The sequence below is a fragment of the Betta splendens genome, chromosome 22, assembly GCF_900634795.4.
Source record: "Betta splendens chromosome 22, fBetSpl5.4, whole genome shotgun sequence".
Taxonomy (NCBI): domain Eukaryota; kingdom Metazoa; phylum Chordata; class Actinopteri; order Anabantiformes; family Osphronemidae; genus Betta; species Betta splendens.
The window spans coordinates 4,711,000-4,728,893 of NC_040900.2; the positions used below are offsets into that span (position 1 = coordinate 4,711,000).

Genomic DNA, 17,894 nt, shown 5'->3' on the forward strand with positions numbered 1-17,894 from the left:
GATTAAAATTCTTCAAAATGATGTAATTTATTCTCCATAATCACCGAATGCCATAACCATTGCACAGCCGAAACTTCCTGTTGTGATAACGTGCATAAAATCCATTGTTACACAATTTCAAAGGAGCCTAGGACTCACAACAAGACTGTTTCATTCCCTTTCGCCATGCTGGAGTCAGTGTGTGCTCCATTTATGCTCCAACACCCGGTCTCAGTATCTATGGGTAATTTTTTCTTGAAGTCTTGTATTATACGCTTCCCAGCAAATGCACTGTTCAGCAAGGAGTAAAGGGCACAGGCAGATGAAAGGACGACTCATGAAAGAACTGCCCCCTGATATTTGGCACCCCCTGCTGTTATTCAGTTTGAACCAGGAGAAGGTGACAAAGGAACAGTCAGACAGCAGTCAGGCAGCAGTGTGTGTGTGTGTGTGTGTGTGTGTGTGTGTGTGTGTGTGTGTGTGTGTGTGTGTGTGTGTGTTATATAAGTTATATAACCTTCAAATACTTGATGTGACGCACGTTCAAAGTTTCATGTTCATTTTCCCTTCGATTTTGTACATAAACTCCCGTCCTGGTTTCCAGCTTCCTAAAGTCTTTGTGGGTTTGACGTCTAGTCGATTTTTAGTGTATTTCAAAGTAGCAGGAAAACTCGTCAGAGATGCTGTTGTAAGCCTCCTGAGGGATGTAGTGGAAATGAGTTTCATTCATGAGCAAATCGCTATTGATCCTCTGTTGAGTCAAGATGTTCCCTGTTGAAGGTGTGAGAGGAAAAGCGCTGAGCTTGAATCTACTCAGTCCACTCTTACATAATTGCCCGTTCTTGTAAATTGGCCGCGCAGTCGCTTCACGCCAGCGTTCGCACCTTCATGTAGGTGGACATACTGTGATACGTACTGCACAGCACATGCTTGGGGTCCACAGATCTGGTGCTGGCCACACCCAAATACCAGCGAAGGGAATGCAAGCCTCTACCTGCTGCCTTTGCTTCACAACACACCTTTTACTACAGCCATATATCTAGGCTGTCGGCAGTTTCTGCTCAGCTTTAGGAGGAGCTTCAATAAATAGCGCCTGTCACAAAGAACAAGATTGTACTTAACTCATTTGTGCATTTTCTAATGCAATGTTTGTTTCTTTTTGTTACTGTTACTGACCAATCTACTCTTTATACCTGAGCCATAATAACACTTACAGTATTGAGTGATTTCTGAATCATCTCCAGCTCCAGTCCGTCTGTAGAGACTGGCTAATTACCCTCGCTCCACCGTAGAGCGGCTAATTAATTTGTTCAGCTTCAGCCCCGCCGCCGGTGTTGATCCTCGCATCGCAGACATGTGTTCACCGAGTGTGTCCAGGAAGAGACTCATTATCGAAGGTCTGAAACCTGACACGCCCACAGTGTGAAATGTGACTTGCTCTATAATGTACTCGGCTATAACTCTGCTAGTGGGGAGATCGTGTTCATCGCTTTGTGACCTGCAACCTTTTAATGCTGAGCTGCTCTGGTCTTGTCTCAGTTCTCAGTATCTTTGCTGCATCAACAAATTAATCCCTTGGATTAACTAAACATTCAGATTGATGCATGAACTATTTCAATCTAATTTAGACGCATTACAGCTTCACTTATCCTGGTGGGTAGAAAAAGAGAAAATCAAATATTACAGCAGGCAAAACACTATTATTTAAAGACTTCTGCTTGCTAATCATAGTTATGTTTCCTGGATCAGCTTGTTCGGAACCTTAGACATATGTTTACATATGCATGGGCTGTATATAATATACATTAATTACAAGGAGGCCACACTTTTACTATTTTCAGCAGGATTAAAATGCAAAACAATTAGTGGAACTCATTTAGAAATACACATGTAAAAAAGATGATTATCCAACAACAATATGTGAAAAGACTGGTTCTGTGGAGCTGAACCCGATGCCACTTCACAACTGGAGTGTGCATGAATTAGCATTTTAATTGCACGCTTTCCAGCTGTGTGTTTCAGAGGAGGGAGCTGCATGTGATTCATTGTTTCTCCTTCTCCCTCGTTTTCTGATAATGAGGTTAAGCAGCAGTGTCATCTCCGCATCAGTTTTTTTTAAGCATCCAAGGATGTTTTTTTTTTTTTTAAATCTGCCGTCTGTCGTCGACTCACTCCTGCGTCAATGCATCAATGAGTCAAGGTGGAGTCCTGCTCGACTGTGCATTCATGTCAAAGCCGACTGAGTCATGTTCCCCGTGATGTTAGACAGCGGTGTGTGTGTGTGTGTGTGTGTGTGTGTGTGTGTGTGTGTGTGTGTGTGTGTGTGTGTGTGTGTGTGTGGGCCTCCCCGGAGTTTTAGCCACTAGACGGGAGACACCTCTGACTCATCCCTGTCATCTGATGTCGCTGGAGCTTCATGACAAGAGGATTTTTTTACAGCGTGATCTATACGCTATGATATATATTTGAGAAAAGCATCAACATGTCAATCAATAGCCGTGCACACTGAGGCGGTTTGTCTGCTTGTACAGAAGGCGGACTCGTTGCAGCCAGTAGTGACCCACATATTTCAGTGTATTGATTTCTGGGAGAAGAACTGCTTTTATTCCGACGCCTTTGTGAGGATTTTCTTCCTTCCGTCGCCTCTTCATTCAATTTGTCCCCATAAATTTCATTTATTATAAGCTTAACTCTTGCCATAACACATAAAGGCCTGTAATCAATCAGTTTTACACCGGAGTTGATGCAAAGTCAGGACAGAACAGAACAGAAGACGTCTGTGGAAAGAAAATGAACCTGTTGAATGAACACGAACAGCAGTTTCGGCCTCAGTAGACGGGGTGTGTACTTTAAAACCCTGGACACAAAGTGCAAAAGCCACAGAAACATAATGTGCAGTAAAACTACAGTAGTTAGCAGGTATCTGTATTTTCTGTTCAGACCTGTGTGCTATCTGTTTGCAGACTGGCCTTGGCAGGTTGACAGCTTTATCAATGCAGCAGCATTTTGCATATGCACCACAAGGCATTCATCAAAAGATCCTTTTCCTCCCTGAACCTTACTTTTAGTATTTTTTTCCCTTCCTATTACATTTAATGCTTTCCTTCGAGTAATTTGAATAAAAAATCTGCTCCATCCACGGCGAGGCGGTCTGATGCTCTCCAGTTGCCAATAGTAACCGAAGCTGGCCAAGACCACTCGGCAGTGAATGAAGTGCTGAGGGTGGAGGGGTGTATTATATTACTGAAGATTACAAGGACCATTACAAAAGCTGCTGTCAATGAAGGGAGCGGAGGGCTGCATCATTGTGATGTCTGGACAGAACCAAACTGCACTAGTCACGACCCCAGTTCCAGTGTCTTACACTCTTTTCAGCTTTATTATCTTTATTATATTGTGTAATGTGTAACGTATCATGTAATTCTTTGCAACAGTGGAGTAGCAGGTCTAAAGGCAATGTGCAATCCCAGTGTTTTCATCAACTTTGGCAATAAAACGCCAGACATAGATTATTTTCAAACCTTTATCTGCTCATGTAAATCACCATCGGAGCATTTGAGCGTCTTGGCCGCTGTGGTGCACCTGCACCGTGAGAATCTCGCGCACAGCATGCGGCTCATTAATGTATTACGTATTTGCAGTTCACGTCTCCGCCAGGAGGTGTCAGGATCAAACTCGGGCGGAACTGGTAGAAAAGGGGGCAGGGTAGAACCCTGCAGGAGTCCGCCAATAACAGGCCGAAGTGGGGAGCAGCTCGTACTACGGAGCCACACCGAGGCGTCTGCGCGCACCGCACAGCACCGCACCGCACCGCACACTGCCGGGAACCAGGCGGACGGAGCCAAGTCCTCCCCTGACAAATCACAGCCACGCGGGGACGAAGGCGTTAAGGTCTGACACGGCGTCCATCGCACAGGCGGCGCGGACGGGCTAATTCCTTTAGTTGGCGGTCGACGCGCGCGCAGCCCCGCCACCGGAGCCCGGAGCGCGGCATCGCTCTCCTGCCTCCCCCCGCTGGTTGAACGCGGTCCCGGAGTGGCCAGGTCGCGTGGCTGGAGCGGCTCGCCGGTGTTTGGGCTGTTTCTGTCCCCGGCTGGATTATCACCTCGAGCGGAGGACGCACAAGTGGCCGCGCGACACCGAAGACGAATTGAGTGGATTACGCGTGAATCCGAGCAGCTCGAAGCGCCCCGGCTGTGTTCGCGTCTCGTGCGAGCGAGCGCTGATTAAAATCTGCGCTACCTGGACTTGGGACCGCAGTTGAGAGGAAGTGTGGAGAAGAGAAAACACCTGGACACCGATTTTTTTTTGCCGAGAGGGGAAGTGACAGCCGTGTCAACATGCCGCTCGCACAGATCGCCGTGCCATGGCCCCAAATGGAACTAGTGCAGCTCGAGACAGAGGTGAGAGAGTTGGAACGTGTCCACGGTGTTTGCCTTTCACCAGTTGGCAGTGAAATGACGTTTGAAGGGATTTATTAAAGAAATAGATGTGACTTCTTTTCACATCTGAGCAAACTCTGCTCCTGTTCAGGGTCCCGCGTGCACTTTGATTACCTGCAAAGTTGGGCTGCACTACAGTAACTAATGACCCAGGAGCCGCTCAGTGCCGGTGTTGGGGCTTCATGAATAATTCACTGTGTGTGTGCTGTGTTTAAAACGAGTGTGTGTCTTTAACAAGTTCGTGCTTAAGGCAAAATGAGACGGATGGCTGCTCATGTTGTAGAGGACACGTCTGTCCAGTGGTCCCTGCACTGGAACGGTCTGATGGTTGACCTCAGCAAGGAGGGCTGTTTGTTTATTTCTGATTTTATTATATATATATATATTCGTATATTCTGATTTGTATAAATCACTTTCTATTAAAAGTAGAAAGTAGATGTTTTGAAGTTGCCGAGCAGAAGCCCACGCCCTCAGAGGACCTGCGTGACCTGACGTCCGGGCGCGTGACCTCTCACCTGTAAAGCCCTCCTCCAGCGGCTCCTCCTCGCGCTCGGTCCCTCTCCCCGCGGCGATCAGGCTGCGGGCGCCGCTTCGGAGCAGGGTCGTGGTCGAGCGTTTCATAATGTGGGCCAGGCGGCGTCGTCTCGCGCCTTTCACCCTTGCATGCGGCGTACAGTTTGAACGCGCTGACGGCAGCACTTGCTCGGCCGCTGCAGCATTTGAAATCGAGTCGATAGACGTGGATATTTGTATAATCTCCGTTTATGTTTGGAGAGCGCGTTCTGCTCCCATCGTAGCGCAGATGTCGATTATTATAATGCACAGTGTTTGTTCTTGGACTCTGTTGGTTTAGTAGGTTTAATAACCACCACGATGAACAGTCACAAGCTGTGAGGAAACGCTCCGCTTGGCTGTTTAGAATTAGTCTGCAGTTAAGCGGGTGATAAAGCGAAGTGTAGTTTACTCCAGCGAATCCTTTCTCCATTCGTTGCCCTCAATGACCCCTTTAGGTTCGATGGGAGTGGAAATGTATTAAATTTATTTAAAAAAAGCAAAACACGCTGAGCAAAACAATAATAAAAAAGTCATCATCTGAGTGAGAGATGGTCGCTGTGATGCTCAGAAGCCGAATGTGCTCATTAAACGCGAGGCCTAATTGAGGAAGAGTTAATGAGTCTTTACTCATTAGGCAGCGTGATTAATCAGAAGAGCATCATCACCGCCGGAGATGGGGAACTTATTGATGGCGCGCAGGCTGATGGTCGCGACGCGGAGACCTGGTCACGTGACGCCCGGAGCGTCACCAGCGGCGTCCCGACACCTTGGGCCCGGCGCCGGTGCGGCCCGAGAACCGGCCCGCGAGCGCGTCGCAGCCGAGCAGATGGTGCCGCGTCGCCTGTGAACGGCGCTACGTTTCGTACTCTTAAAAAAAACAAACAAAAAAAAAAAACAAAGAGCCTCAACTGTGCCGCAAAACCAATCTGTGAGGTCGTCGCCGTAAAAATAATCACAGTATATGTGTGTAAATGGCGGGAAATGGCTTCAGAATCAGCCTCCACTTCCGGCCCCGGCAGCGGAGACGGTGTCGTGAATGGAGGCCGTCCGCCGTAATCAAAGAAGCAGCTTTTGTTCGTCGTTAGAAACGCTGACTGGGCTCAAGCCGGTTTTTTTTTCCTGCTGCTGTGATTTACATTTTTAGATCATCGCTCTACTTGGTGAGACGTGTTCCACTGGTTCAACTCAATGACTGCAACGTCCCTGAAATTCATTCATCATTCTCGCCACAACTGTTTGCTTCATTCATCGCCAAATGATTTTCGCCACTGGGTGAAATTTATCTGCAGGATCCGGTTGTGCAGCAGACTAATTCCTGGCGTTTAGTCGCATTAAACGTTGTTTGGTCTCCTGAATGGTTGGATAAGGCCGAGTGAGTGTAAAAGTAAAAGTGGTGCTGCTGGATCCAGGGTTTGTGGAGCAGGACCGTACAGGCCCGCGGGTTCCGGCGCCGGCTCAGAACAGAATCTCTGCTTCGCAAACGCAACAGTTCAGAGGAGTCGAGGGTTAAGTGGAATGTTTGTTAACCAGGTGTGTGTGTGTGTGTGTGTGTGTGTGTGTGTGTGTGTGTGTGTGTGTGTGTGTGTGTGTGTGTGTGTGTGTGTGTGTGTGTGTGTGTGTGTGTGCGCTTGCTGCTAATCTGGGTGTGACCCTGTGGAACACCTGATCTGGCCTGTGGGAGTGGAGGAGGGCTGGGTGGGCATGTGATAACACGGCCTCTTACTCGACAGACGCAAAAAAGGGGGAAAAAAAAAAGTTACGAGTGGTGTTTGTCCGTTCTCGCGGCGACGGGAGGAGCGTAGGAATATGAACCCCCCCCCCCCCCCCCCCCCCCTCAGAAGCGAGGTTATTGTATTTGTTAGTTGCCTGGTTACGGGGAAGTGCGGCTCTAATCACACAGTCAACAGCGGTTATCTATCGCACGCACAATCGTTGCTCTGAGGTGATTTACGCCGTCCTGTGAGAAATTAAAAGTTCTAGTGACTTGTGTAATAACTCAGTCTGTGTGCGTTCGCTCGCTTCTGGCCTCTAGAATCCTCCGTCCTTTTCCAGTTTCTATGCCAACATATGCACAATGTACGACGGGTTGTAAAGATAATTCATGCATCTTTAAGCATGTGTGTGTGTGTGTGTGTGTGTGTGTGTGTGTGTGTGTGTGTGTGTGTGTGTGTGTGTGTGTGTGTGTGTGTGTGTGTGTGTGTGTGTGTGTGTGTGTGTGTGTGTGTGTGTGTGTGTGTGTGTGTGTGTGTGCCCAGGGGAGGGGAAGCACCATTAACTGGGCCACATGGATCAGCCATGCGGAGCTAATGAGGCTGAAGCGTGTTGAGCAGGAACGCTGGGAAGGCGATGTAAACCACACACACACACACACCTACATACACATGCTTCCGATGGTCTCACACCCTCACCTAGACCCCCGCTGCTGGTCATCAACCTATCGTCTACACACTGTGGGAAGATTAATGATCCGCCGGCGTAGCGCGGTGCGGACCGTCCACTCCACTTCCTGTTGCTTTCTCTTGAGTCATCGCTCCTCAAAGTGCATCCGCGCCGGACTTTTAAGCCGCGCTTCCCTCCTTTTTAATTGCTTCCCTTTCCCCCTCGTCACCTGTAACGTTAACGTCCTCGCCGCTTTTACGGCTAAATTAAATTGCCTCCTTTTAGACTGGGATTAAAGTCCAACCGGCGGAACCGTTCTGCAGAAACGCCCGTGCTCGCAGTGAAGCCGCGGCCCAAGGGAATGGGGAAGTACATTTCGAGGCCACGCGCCTCCAATTTCGCAGCACATAAGAGAATCGTACTGTGAAGCATTACGGCGACCGGAGCAACGCGGCCTCCGGATTCAATTTCGCGCCGGGCTTTTATTCTGCCTTCTACTGTGCGGCGCCGCTCGCCCGCCGGCCCGCTGCCGTTTGCTCGCGGTGGCGCTGACGGCCGGTCGCATTCTGTGCAGCAGAAAGGAAGAGGAAGGAGCGGGAGGCGTAGAGGAAGTGGACGTTCTCAAGGTCGTGTTAAAACAAAGCAAAGCGCAGAGTTTGGCCTCGGACACAGGACGGCGCTGGACCGGGTTATTTTAGGACTAAACCATTAAAGGGCCACGCCATCGGTTCTTCACTTTTAGTGTTCTGTCACTTCTGATGAAGAAATAACCTAATAACTCACAATAATAGTATTTGCATCTTTTATACATCTTATTTCTTCTTTTAAAGGGTTCCCTTTTTGCTGTGGAACCAAGTACAGGGAGGTCGAACTATGAGATGAGCATGTGATAATGAGCAAATGAATGGTTTCTGTGTCAGCACTGACTCATGATGGAACACGGTCAACGTTATCTAAGCCCAGATCTGGGGTCCTGGAGGCAGCGGCCCGTCTGTAGATGGACCATTACAAATGACCCTAATTTGCCGTGACGGCGCCCGCTCTTTGCGTCACGGACTTCCCCCCCCGTCGCTCTATCTGCATCTTTGTGTTTAACCACCTGTACCCGACTGGTGCCGCTCCGCGGCCCGTTCGGAGGGAACCCAACGCGTTGATTGTGTTTATTAGAAGCTGCCTCTGGCGGGCCGTTGTTCCACGTAAAGCGGCGATTAGCCTTTTCAGGCAGACGCGGCGTTCCTGCCGGGGAGCGGATGACGGATGCGCGCTGGTCTGTCGGCCTCAGTTTATTAGGTTTGCCAGTGGAGGAGCAGAGAGCTGGAGACAATGGGCTGTGCCACCCACACAATCTAGCAAACAGTCGTGTGTGTGTGTGTGTGTGTGTGTGTGTGTGTGTGTGTGTGTGTGTGTGTGTGTGTGTGTGTGTGTGTGTGTGTGTGTGTGTGTGTGTGTGTGTGTGTGTGTGTGTGTGTGTGTGTGTGTGTGTGACACACACATGCTGTATACAATACATGCTGACTGTTTCTCTCATCTGCTTCCTTGACAGAATGGACAGAGCACTGCTGAGGATGGAGTCACGCCTGCTGTTAAGGTATGTGGCTTCCCTGGAACAACGTAAAATCACAAACACACACACACACAAATGTGACTCAATATCCAGGCAACTTGACATCCAGTAAATCGCACCGCGGACTTGGACGCAACTCCTGGATCGGATTCTTGGCTTTTGTTTACAATCTTCAGCGAAGGCGAGAAGTAGATGGCGCATTTCCATCCAAGGGCAGATCGTGGTGTGAATCTTCATTCCGAAGCGTTTCCACCGCAATGGGAGGAGGGGGGGGGCTCCGTGTGCGCTCGCGCCTGCTTGCACTCCGTGCCCCTGGCGTGTTGCAACGCTGTCGGAGCGACGGTTCGGCCGCCGTTTGACGCGATGTGTCGGGGCCCGTTTTTAGGCCGGCGACGAGATGAAGGGTTCGCGTCCCCGTCTGACATGTTAACACAGCACCAGGACAAATACACACAGTCATGTGCTTACACACTTAGTAGGAACCGCTGACTCAGCACTTTTCCATCTTGACTTTGTTGTCCAGCGCTGAGTCCTGTTTCCTCCTGTAGACCGTCGCTCTCCAGCTGGTCCTTTATGATCAGCTGCTCCTATTCTTTGTGGGAGAGAGACGAACAATGTGTCGGGTTACAGAGACGAGAGACGCCGCAGGAGACAGACGAGTTTAAAGGATAGGAGTCGGCACAGAGGCATCACGACGCATTTCAGGGGGATCGGGTTGCGCGGTGCATCCTCGGCCCGTTCTGGCACCGTGCAGACCGGACAGCTGCGCCCGGTCGATACCACGCAGCTGTTTAAATGCTGGGAATCTGATAATGGCTGCCGTTATCTGCTCCAGCCGGGGGAGCTACCTGGCTCCAGCAAGGCTAATGGGAGGAATGCGAGGTGAGACCGGGGGGCAGGACCGGCGCTCAGCGCTGCTCTTAACCTGAAGCGGGCTGAACCGTGTGTCAGTGAGGCGAACTCCATCCTTTGCACCGCAGCAATAATGAGCCATTCACCGTGTCCTGACGTGTCCTTGTCTGCCTCTCTGTACGCGGTAAACCCTGTCTAAACCTCCGCCCTGATGTTTCCTTTGCTGCTTCCAGCGGTTTAAAGAGGCTGCTTTTGTTTGAAGGTTCTGGGTAAAAACCCGACTGAAAAGGGGAAAAAGCCCACTCTGCACGGCCAGCAAATGGCCTGTGGAGAGGTGCACTGAGTGGACGAGCAGACGGCAGAGCGCGGTCACCTGAGACGGCCTCACCGTGGGGGGGGTCGTATCACCCGCGGATCCGGCCCCGCGGTGATCCGCTCCCACGCCGCTGTGGGAATTGGCCCGGTTCTAGGCGCAGGCCGCTTTCACCCCTTTTGTCCTTGGGGAAGTTTTGTTCACGGCGCTGAAATGTCGCGAGACGACCTGGAAAAAGGCAAAAGATTTGCACAGATTTGCATTTTGGAGAATAGTTGTTTGCTATGGGATGTGAACGTGACCTAAGGCGCTCTAGGGCGCAGAGATTTAACACTTTTTGGATTTGCTTGTACTGTAGATGTTGGTAATTGAGGTGCAGACTTTGTATGTATAATTCATTCATGATGAAGAGTTAACCCACAGCATAGCATGAGGGGAATAAGCAGACACTTAACTAAACATATATTATGTATATGATGTCAGTTTCTCCATAACATCAATGTTTATGGCCTTTTGTAAACTCTCTCTCTCTCTATTGCAAAATGTACTGCAGTTATTGTCTTTTAAAATATAGCCTTTATCAAAAATTAAGAAATTAAGAAAAAAAATTAAGATTTCACATGATTCCCCCTTCCTTATACTCTCCCCACTTATGTTTCATAGGTCTCTCTCTGAAAAGTTGAATGACAGTAGCGTCAGAGACCCGCTTACATTAAATCAGGACAAACCTTTCGTGCTGTTTGCCTTATTACCACGGTTTGTTACAGGTTTGAGAGACGCCCTTAAATTACTGCCCGACCCAAAGACGTTGTAATGGTTCCGAGCGTGAGGCGAATCGGTTGTCATGGTTTCACATCAAAGCAACGGCGGCGGCGACCAGCCCCGGCAGAAGAAGGGCGAGTTATAATTGGGCAAATTGTGATTTCTCTATGTTCCCGGCTTTTGTGGCTCTTATCAACATAAAAGGGGACCACAAGGAGCCATTGTGCTGCTTCCAAACGGGCGAAAAACCAAGGCGCGCGTGAAAGGAAATTATTAAACGCAAGATATTTGGGAGACAGGATGTCCCTGGACGTGGCAGGGTGGGATGTCAGTGTCTGCTTGGCAGCTGCTTGAGCACCGACACTTTGAAAGAAGTGTGAATAAAACTGCCAATACACCACTGGCGTGTTCACTGGAGACGTGATTGACAGATTAAAGGGATGATCAAATATTTCCATTCAGATAATTGATCAACCAGGCGTTTGTAGTAGATCTGGTTCCCATTCGGCCTGAGGGCATGGAGCAGGTGCCTTTGGTGTCGGTGATATTTTCCTAGGCCCTAATGTACGTACTGTAATGGCTCTTTACTGCAGCCCAATGCTGAGCAGGCGCTATTTGTGCTTCACCGACCGAGAGACACGAGGACGGGGGCGCGGGAATTGTCAAAAGCACTGGGGGGAGAGGGGACGAAGGGAGGAGCAGGAGGAAGTGGCTCCTCACACACCATTAAGTAGTAGGATTTGCCCAGCGTCTAATCTGTTCCATCCCCGCATGCAGCATCTTGGCCTTTATTATTTACTGTACTCGTCGTTAACCAGAGGCTACGGCGCCGCCGCCGTGGTGCGCGTTTTGCTCGGACTGATTAAATATTTACCAGACGGAGCGCGTAGGCAGCGGTGGGAGCGCACCAAACGAGCTTCTTGACCCGTGGGCCCCCGTAAAAAGCGCCGGCGAGTCGGGAAATGGGGAGAAGTCAAGGCCGCGTAGCCTCGCGGCGCGATTGTGCAGCCGCGAGCCTCCGTGCGTGCGCACGCATGTTGTCGGCATGGCAACGGGTCGGCTTGTTCCACCGACCCGACTCCCACTTACACACCACCACTCCCTTCACATGCATATACATACTGGACCAGAGGCGCTGAACAAACGCGTCCTCTCTGGAGTCTCTTAAAGCTAAACACTGACATCACGCACAGGATAGTTGAGCGGACTGCGTGTTTTCCTGCTTGGACTGTTGGCGTGTGAAGGCAGCTCAAATCCCTGCCTCTTCATCAGTAGCTGCGGTTGCTTAGTGACAGACGGTGACACTAATTAAAACAGTAGAAGACTGTTGTGAAAGTTGGAGGCGGAGTCGAACAAAGCCGGCGTTAAGGAGCTGGAGATGAAACGGACAAAAATGTCAGGAGGCAGAAAAGGGCGCGGAGGCGACGTCACGTTAGCCGAGCGCCTCTGACGCCCAATGACATAACCACAATATGACATAAGTTTGCACTTCTCCCCTGGCTGCAGCTTCGCGTTTAATGAAAAGCCAGACGAGGGGTGTAGATCGTCTCGTCTGGCGCGCGGCAGAAAGCGAATAAGCCAATTGCTGCCGATCTGCTGCCTCTCTCCCTGTGTGCGTGTTTGTCAGCCAGGCTGCGAGGACTGAATTCACTGAACTCTCCTCTGAGAAGACAGAAGGACAAAATACATAATTCTCCCTGTCCTTAGTCTCTTGTCCTTTTCTTTTCGCTTCAGCTGACTCCCTTTCTCCTAGTCATGAGTCTGACACTATCTGCTGCCAAAGGCAAGAAGTGTTTGGAGGCTAAAGGTTATGTCACCTGTGATCCTGGAGACACTGCATCTAAATCAGCCTCCAGGTCAGTTTGGTCAGTATTAAACAGGTCCAGGTGTAAATCTGTGCAGCAGGACAGGGTTGTTGTGTAGAAGTGCATAAGCTCATGCAGTAAACCTTGATGGAAGGAGCAATAAGGACGGAGGACGACTGCTGAGATGCAGCCTAACGCATACGGTCCTGTAGCTGTGCATGTAACCGTTTCAAAGATGGAGCGCATCAAACATTTTTATTTATTTATTTATTTATTTTTTAGAAAGTCTGACCACCATCTTGCAGCAGCGCGGGAATCCTTGCCAGAGGAGCAAGGCATCTGCTTGGCATCCCAGCCAATGAGCAGAGGCCTGTGTTAACACGGCCCACATTCCACTGTGGGGTTTTTACCAGGCTGGGGGTGAAGCCAATAGAGCTGTCTGTGGAGCCCAACATGCCTTATAATTAGCTAGTCTGCACACACACACACACACACACATACACACACACACATACATTCTGTGTCTCAGGGCACACGCGTGACGTTCGGAGCTGAATTCAAATACGCTGCGCTCTCGCTTTCTTCTTCCTGTTGCCAAAATAAACTTGCAAATTACAACGGGATGGATTTGTTTGTTTCTAGCCGTGGAGCTGTGCAAATCTCATTTCATGGCTGTCGCCGCGTGTGTGCCTATGGTTTTGTGCACGCAGAATATGACTGTTACCCACCAAATGTTTGGCCGCGTTGGCAGAAGGCGTCAAACGGGGGGAGAGGAAACGTCGGCTTTTGTAGTTTTAGGAGAAGCTGGTGATGGCAACACACACACACACACACACACACAGACAGCCAGCTGGAGGAGCGAGCAGGGCGTGAGCTCCGGGGCTTGTGTTTTTATAGCATTGTCTTCCTGACAGCTTTGACGTTGTGTGATTCCACGGCCTTTCATGTGTTGTGACAGGAAAGCCGGGAGCCGGCCCGCAGGCCCGCGCGGAGGCTCGGGGCTCAGATGTGGCTCTGAGTCGCTGCCGTGTCTTCCCGTCTGCGTCTGAACCGGGAATCTTTGATTCATTCTTGTTGTCGGGCTGCTCGACGCTCCTCATGCAGTGACTCAGGCAGCTAACTGCCCTCTGAAGTGACTGAGCAGGATCCCAGCATGTGCTGACCTCGGGTTGATGGAGCTTATTACTCTCTGCTGCCCACCTGTAACCCTGTAATCCTCGTGGTAATGTGTATTATTACCCATCATGCCCTCGTTCCTCCCGGGTGTTTTGAGATGGAATAGAGAATGTTGGAGTTTTTGTATTCAAATGTTTTAATGAGGATGTTTGTGGAATCTGAAGTTTAGATTTGCAGGGTAAGCGCTGTGTTTTTCCTGCTCCAGTTAAAACCATAAAAGGCTTTTACCACAGCTCCACCTCGTCGTCGTCACGGCCTACGTTGCTGTGAGAATAGTTTTCCCGACCAGTAGCGACCTGCAGAGGTGTCTTCGAAACGAGCCTCGTCTCCTAAAGACCTGGAGGCGACGCCGGCTGCAGTGGCCTCTCGCTGAAGCAACAGGAGTTCTGCTTCCAGCCCGGCTGGATGAGGAGGGAAGGGAGGACGAACCCAAAATAACCGTGGGTTGGTTTGTTAGAACTAAAGGGGGGGAACTGCTGAACTGCAACATCCTCCAGCTAAAAAAATGTTTACGAGGGAGTTGGAACTGGAAGTGTTGTGCACATAACGCTGCATTTCTCGGGTTCTGCTCCAGGCCAGAACATGAACACGGCCCCCGAGGACTCCGTCTGTCATCTGTCTTTGCAAAGTTATCGAACAGCAGCCAGCGTTTTATTACTCAATGATTATTCAAAGCTTTATTGTTATGAGGCTAATTAGTATAATTATGAGGATGTTAGTTGTCAGTGCGGTGGTGTGTACATATTGAGACATAAAATAACTCAACTAAAATTCCCCAAATCCTCAAAAATTGATTTGTCTTCATCGCTCTCTGGGCAGTTTGCACAGAGATTTGTATATATTTGAAATACAGTGATCAAGACAGAATGCGTGTTTCATTTATGCAGAGGAGGCTGTTTGAAAGAGCTTCAGGCTGCTGTTTAATAAATGGGTTCTGAGATTTTACGACATCACATTACAATGGTTACAGTAGAAACGAGATTTCCTGTAGCTATGACACATTTTGTAGCGTAAATAAGCCGCTGAGCTCATCAAGTCTGGTCAAAGCGTCACAACTTGAACAGTGGAGATTTATGACAGGCCTGATGGAAAGTCAAACAGCCCAACCCACAGGTGCTATGACTACACACCCTTAAAAAACAGCCTGGGTGACAGGTAGTGGAAGCGGGCACGCTTTATGGATTTTACTCCTTGACAACATCTGTTGATTGATTCTTGCAACGGATGAAATGAGCTGACGATCAAACAGACTCTAATGATGCCCAGATCCGAACATCTGGATGTAAACAACAGTCAGGGAGGGTGAGGGCAATCAGAGTATTTGTTATCACCGTTGTCTTTGACTTTCTGCAGATGAGCTGCATCTGTTGGCTTGTTGACTTCATACGTAATGGGTTATAAACAATAAAACGTGCTCTTTGACTTGGAAGATGAGAACAATACAATGTTGTTTACCGACCGCGCTGACTGCAAACACAAGTGTTGGTGTCGTCACACATGGCCGATGCAGCACATGTCAACATATGGACTGCGTTCTGCAGAGGTTCACGCTGCGTCTGCATCGAGCCACATCCTGAGGGTTGATCTCAAAGTTTGATACCGACGAGGTCGCGTTCGTGAGCGTTAATAATATTAGATCAAGGCTTTTTGCAGCGGCGCCGCAATCTGAAGTGTTCCTCTTTGAAAACAAGTGACTTTGAAAAGCAGGACGGTCGAATAAGCTGCAGCTCTGCAATGAAAATGCAAGGATTAGTAAGTGAAATGCATCATTTTATTGGTTTCACTGTGCCATCATCATTGATTTCTAATGCTTCTATTACAGTAGGTACTTGATTCAATAGACGTTGGTCACTGAAGCTCATGACTCGTTGCCTCCTGCCAGAAACGAATGGAAGCAGTGCTCTGCAGCGTCTGTGCTGCAGCAGACGGCTTTAAACCGTGGGAAAGCCTCTTAAGTGATTGGCAGTGGGCTGGTGTGCGTTGTGATTTAGTGGCTAGGCTGTGGCCCACCAAGGTATCAGCCTGTGAATGTGTTGCACGTGAGGCGAGCGCAGTCAGAGACGTTTATGTCTCAGCTTTTGCAGCTTCTTGGAGGGTTTTTCTCTGATCGAACCTTTGATTCCACGTGTGAAATCGGAGCCTCCTCCGTTTCCGGTTCTTCTTTCTGCCTCTCTCCCCCCGTCTCCTTGCGTCACTGCGAGCTGCAGCGCCTCTGACTGACCGTTTGGCCGTGACGGCGTCCCGGCTGCACTTTAGATGACGACGGGGAGGGAACCCTGGTGACGCACACGCGAGCGCACGCGGCCTCGGCCTCAGCGCCCAAATGAGAAAAGGCACCGAGGCTTGAAGATGCCCCGCTTTATGCGCTCTCCATCACGGACCCGTCAACATTCCACTCCCTACGTTCCAGCACATCCTCATCCTCCTTCATTGCTCCTCAGCACTTCTCCTTAAAGTCTAATTCATCATTATGTCCTGTAGCTGAGATAAAACCCGCCTGTTGAACGGTTTGTCCTTGACGGTCCTCCCCCGTCTTACCCAGCAGCCTTCGGTTCTCGCTGTGTTTAAGTAAAATTATTAAAGGCGCTCTCGGCTGATCTGGGCTTTTGTCAGACCTCCGGCGTTCGTTTTTTCAGCAAGGCCGTGCGACGTCTTGCGAAATGAATAGAGTTCTTCACATCGAGACCTTCCGGCGAACGGTTGCGGACGCGTTCTGCCGCGGTTCGTCTCTCACCGTACGGAACGCATCGACACCTCTGGCCGACATCCCACGCGCAGGTGATGAGTTAACGAGGCTGGAGTGGGAGACGTGCCTCGTTACACACACACACACACACACACACACACACAACCCCACGAGCGCCATGAAACCAAGTGGTTACCTGGGCTCTTTCCACATATGGGCTCGCGCAAACAACGCGCACACACACCATCGTTCACGTCTTATCAAGCGTGAGTCATCCAGTTGTGTTTGTGCAGGGAGTTAATTGAGCCTCCGCACAAGGTTTTAGCGCAAATTAAAACGGCTCCTCGTTCCGCGCCGTGGCCGACGGGCCTTGTGATCGTCGGCGCAGGCCCAGGGGGTGCGCTGCGCTCCCGGGAAGTAAATCAGCGATTGTTAGTGGTGTGCAGTGTGTGTGTGCGTGCACGTGTGTGTGCGTGCACGTGTGCCGGGGGTCAGTGTCTGTCAAGTGCCTGTTCTCTCATCGCTCCTATTGGAGGGTTTCATTTGCAGAAGCTGTTAGCTGCCGTTTAGTCGGGGGGTTGTTAGGGGAGCTCACACACACTAACACACACACACTCACACACTCACTCACACTCACACACTGAGGCTGGGAAAGGTTTTACAGCTCAATTACCAACCTGCCTTTGTGCTAGAGGAGGGCTCTAAATCTTACAGTTCTTACATAAAAGAACCTCTCTCTCTCTCTCTTTCTCTCTCTCATCTCTTTTTCTTTCTTATCTCTTTTTCTTTGCTAAAGATCAGATCGTAACTCATGATCACTTCATGCACTAAAACAAGGACATTACAAGTTTAGTTCCAGTGTCTTTCTGTGAATGGATGCATCCGTATTGCGAGTGCACGGAGCGTGCCACGTCTAGATATCGGGGGTATCGGCTTCCCCCGGTTAAGAGCCTACGAGTGCTTGAACCACGTGCCCCCTCAGACTCGTGCGCCATCCGTCTATTCGTTTCATCCGCTCCTCTAGCTGTTCTTGGCTACGATGGGCCTTGTTGTCATGGTTACCGTGTCATCGGCGTCGCTAAGCCCAGATTGTGGCTCGTGCCGCCAGGAATAAAGGCAAATGGGAAAAAAAATAAAAAGGGTTGTACGCAGGCACGGACACAGCACTTCTCATCAATCCTCCGTGGTCTACTCATAGGGATTTATTCATTCATTCATGCGTCTGTTGGGCTTAAACCTGCTTGTCTCTGGACGGGACGCTAGCGCAGTAGTGGTGACACAGGGCGACTCTGACAGAGGCTCGGCTCCATTTATCATTCAGTGTTTGTGTGCACCGTCTTAAAGATAAGTACATCTTCTGAAAGGCATCAGATGCCGGAGT

General features: G+C 49.8%; 1 protein-coding gene across 4 annotated transcripts in view; it reads left to right on the forward strand.

Annotated features, from left to right (window-relative positions):
- Nucleotides 1-17,894, forward strand: part of rps6ka1 (ribosomal protein S6 kinase a, polypeptide 1) — a 32,280-nt gene that overhangs the window by 763 nt on the left and 13,623 nt on the right. For 2 of the 4 annotated variants that reach the window (XM_055505793.1, XM_055505794.1), the window contains exon 2: nucleotides 8,899-8,943. In XM_055505793.1, the coding sequence (XP_055361768.1) occupies nucleotides 8,899-8,943 (45 nt within the window). Of the gene's footprint in view, nucleotides 1-3,697; nucleotides 4,383-8,898; nucleotides 8,944-17,894 lie in introns of those variants that run through there. The other 2 variants (XM_029139607.3, XM_029139609.3) reach the window with 2 other exon arrangements.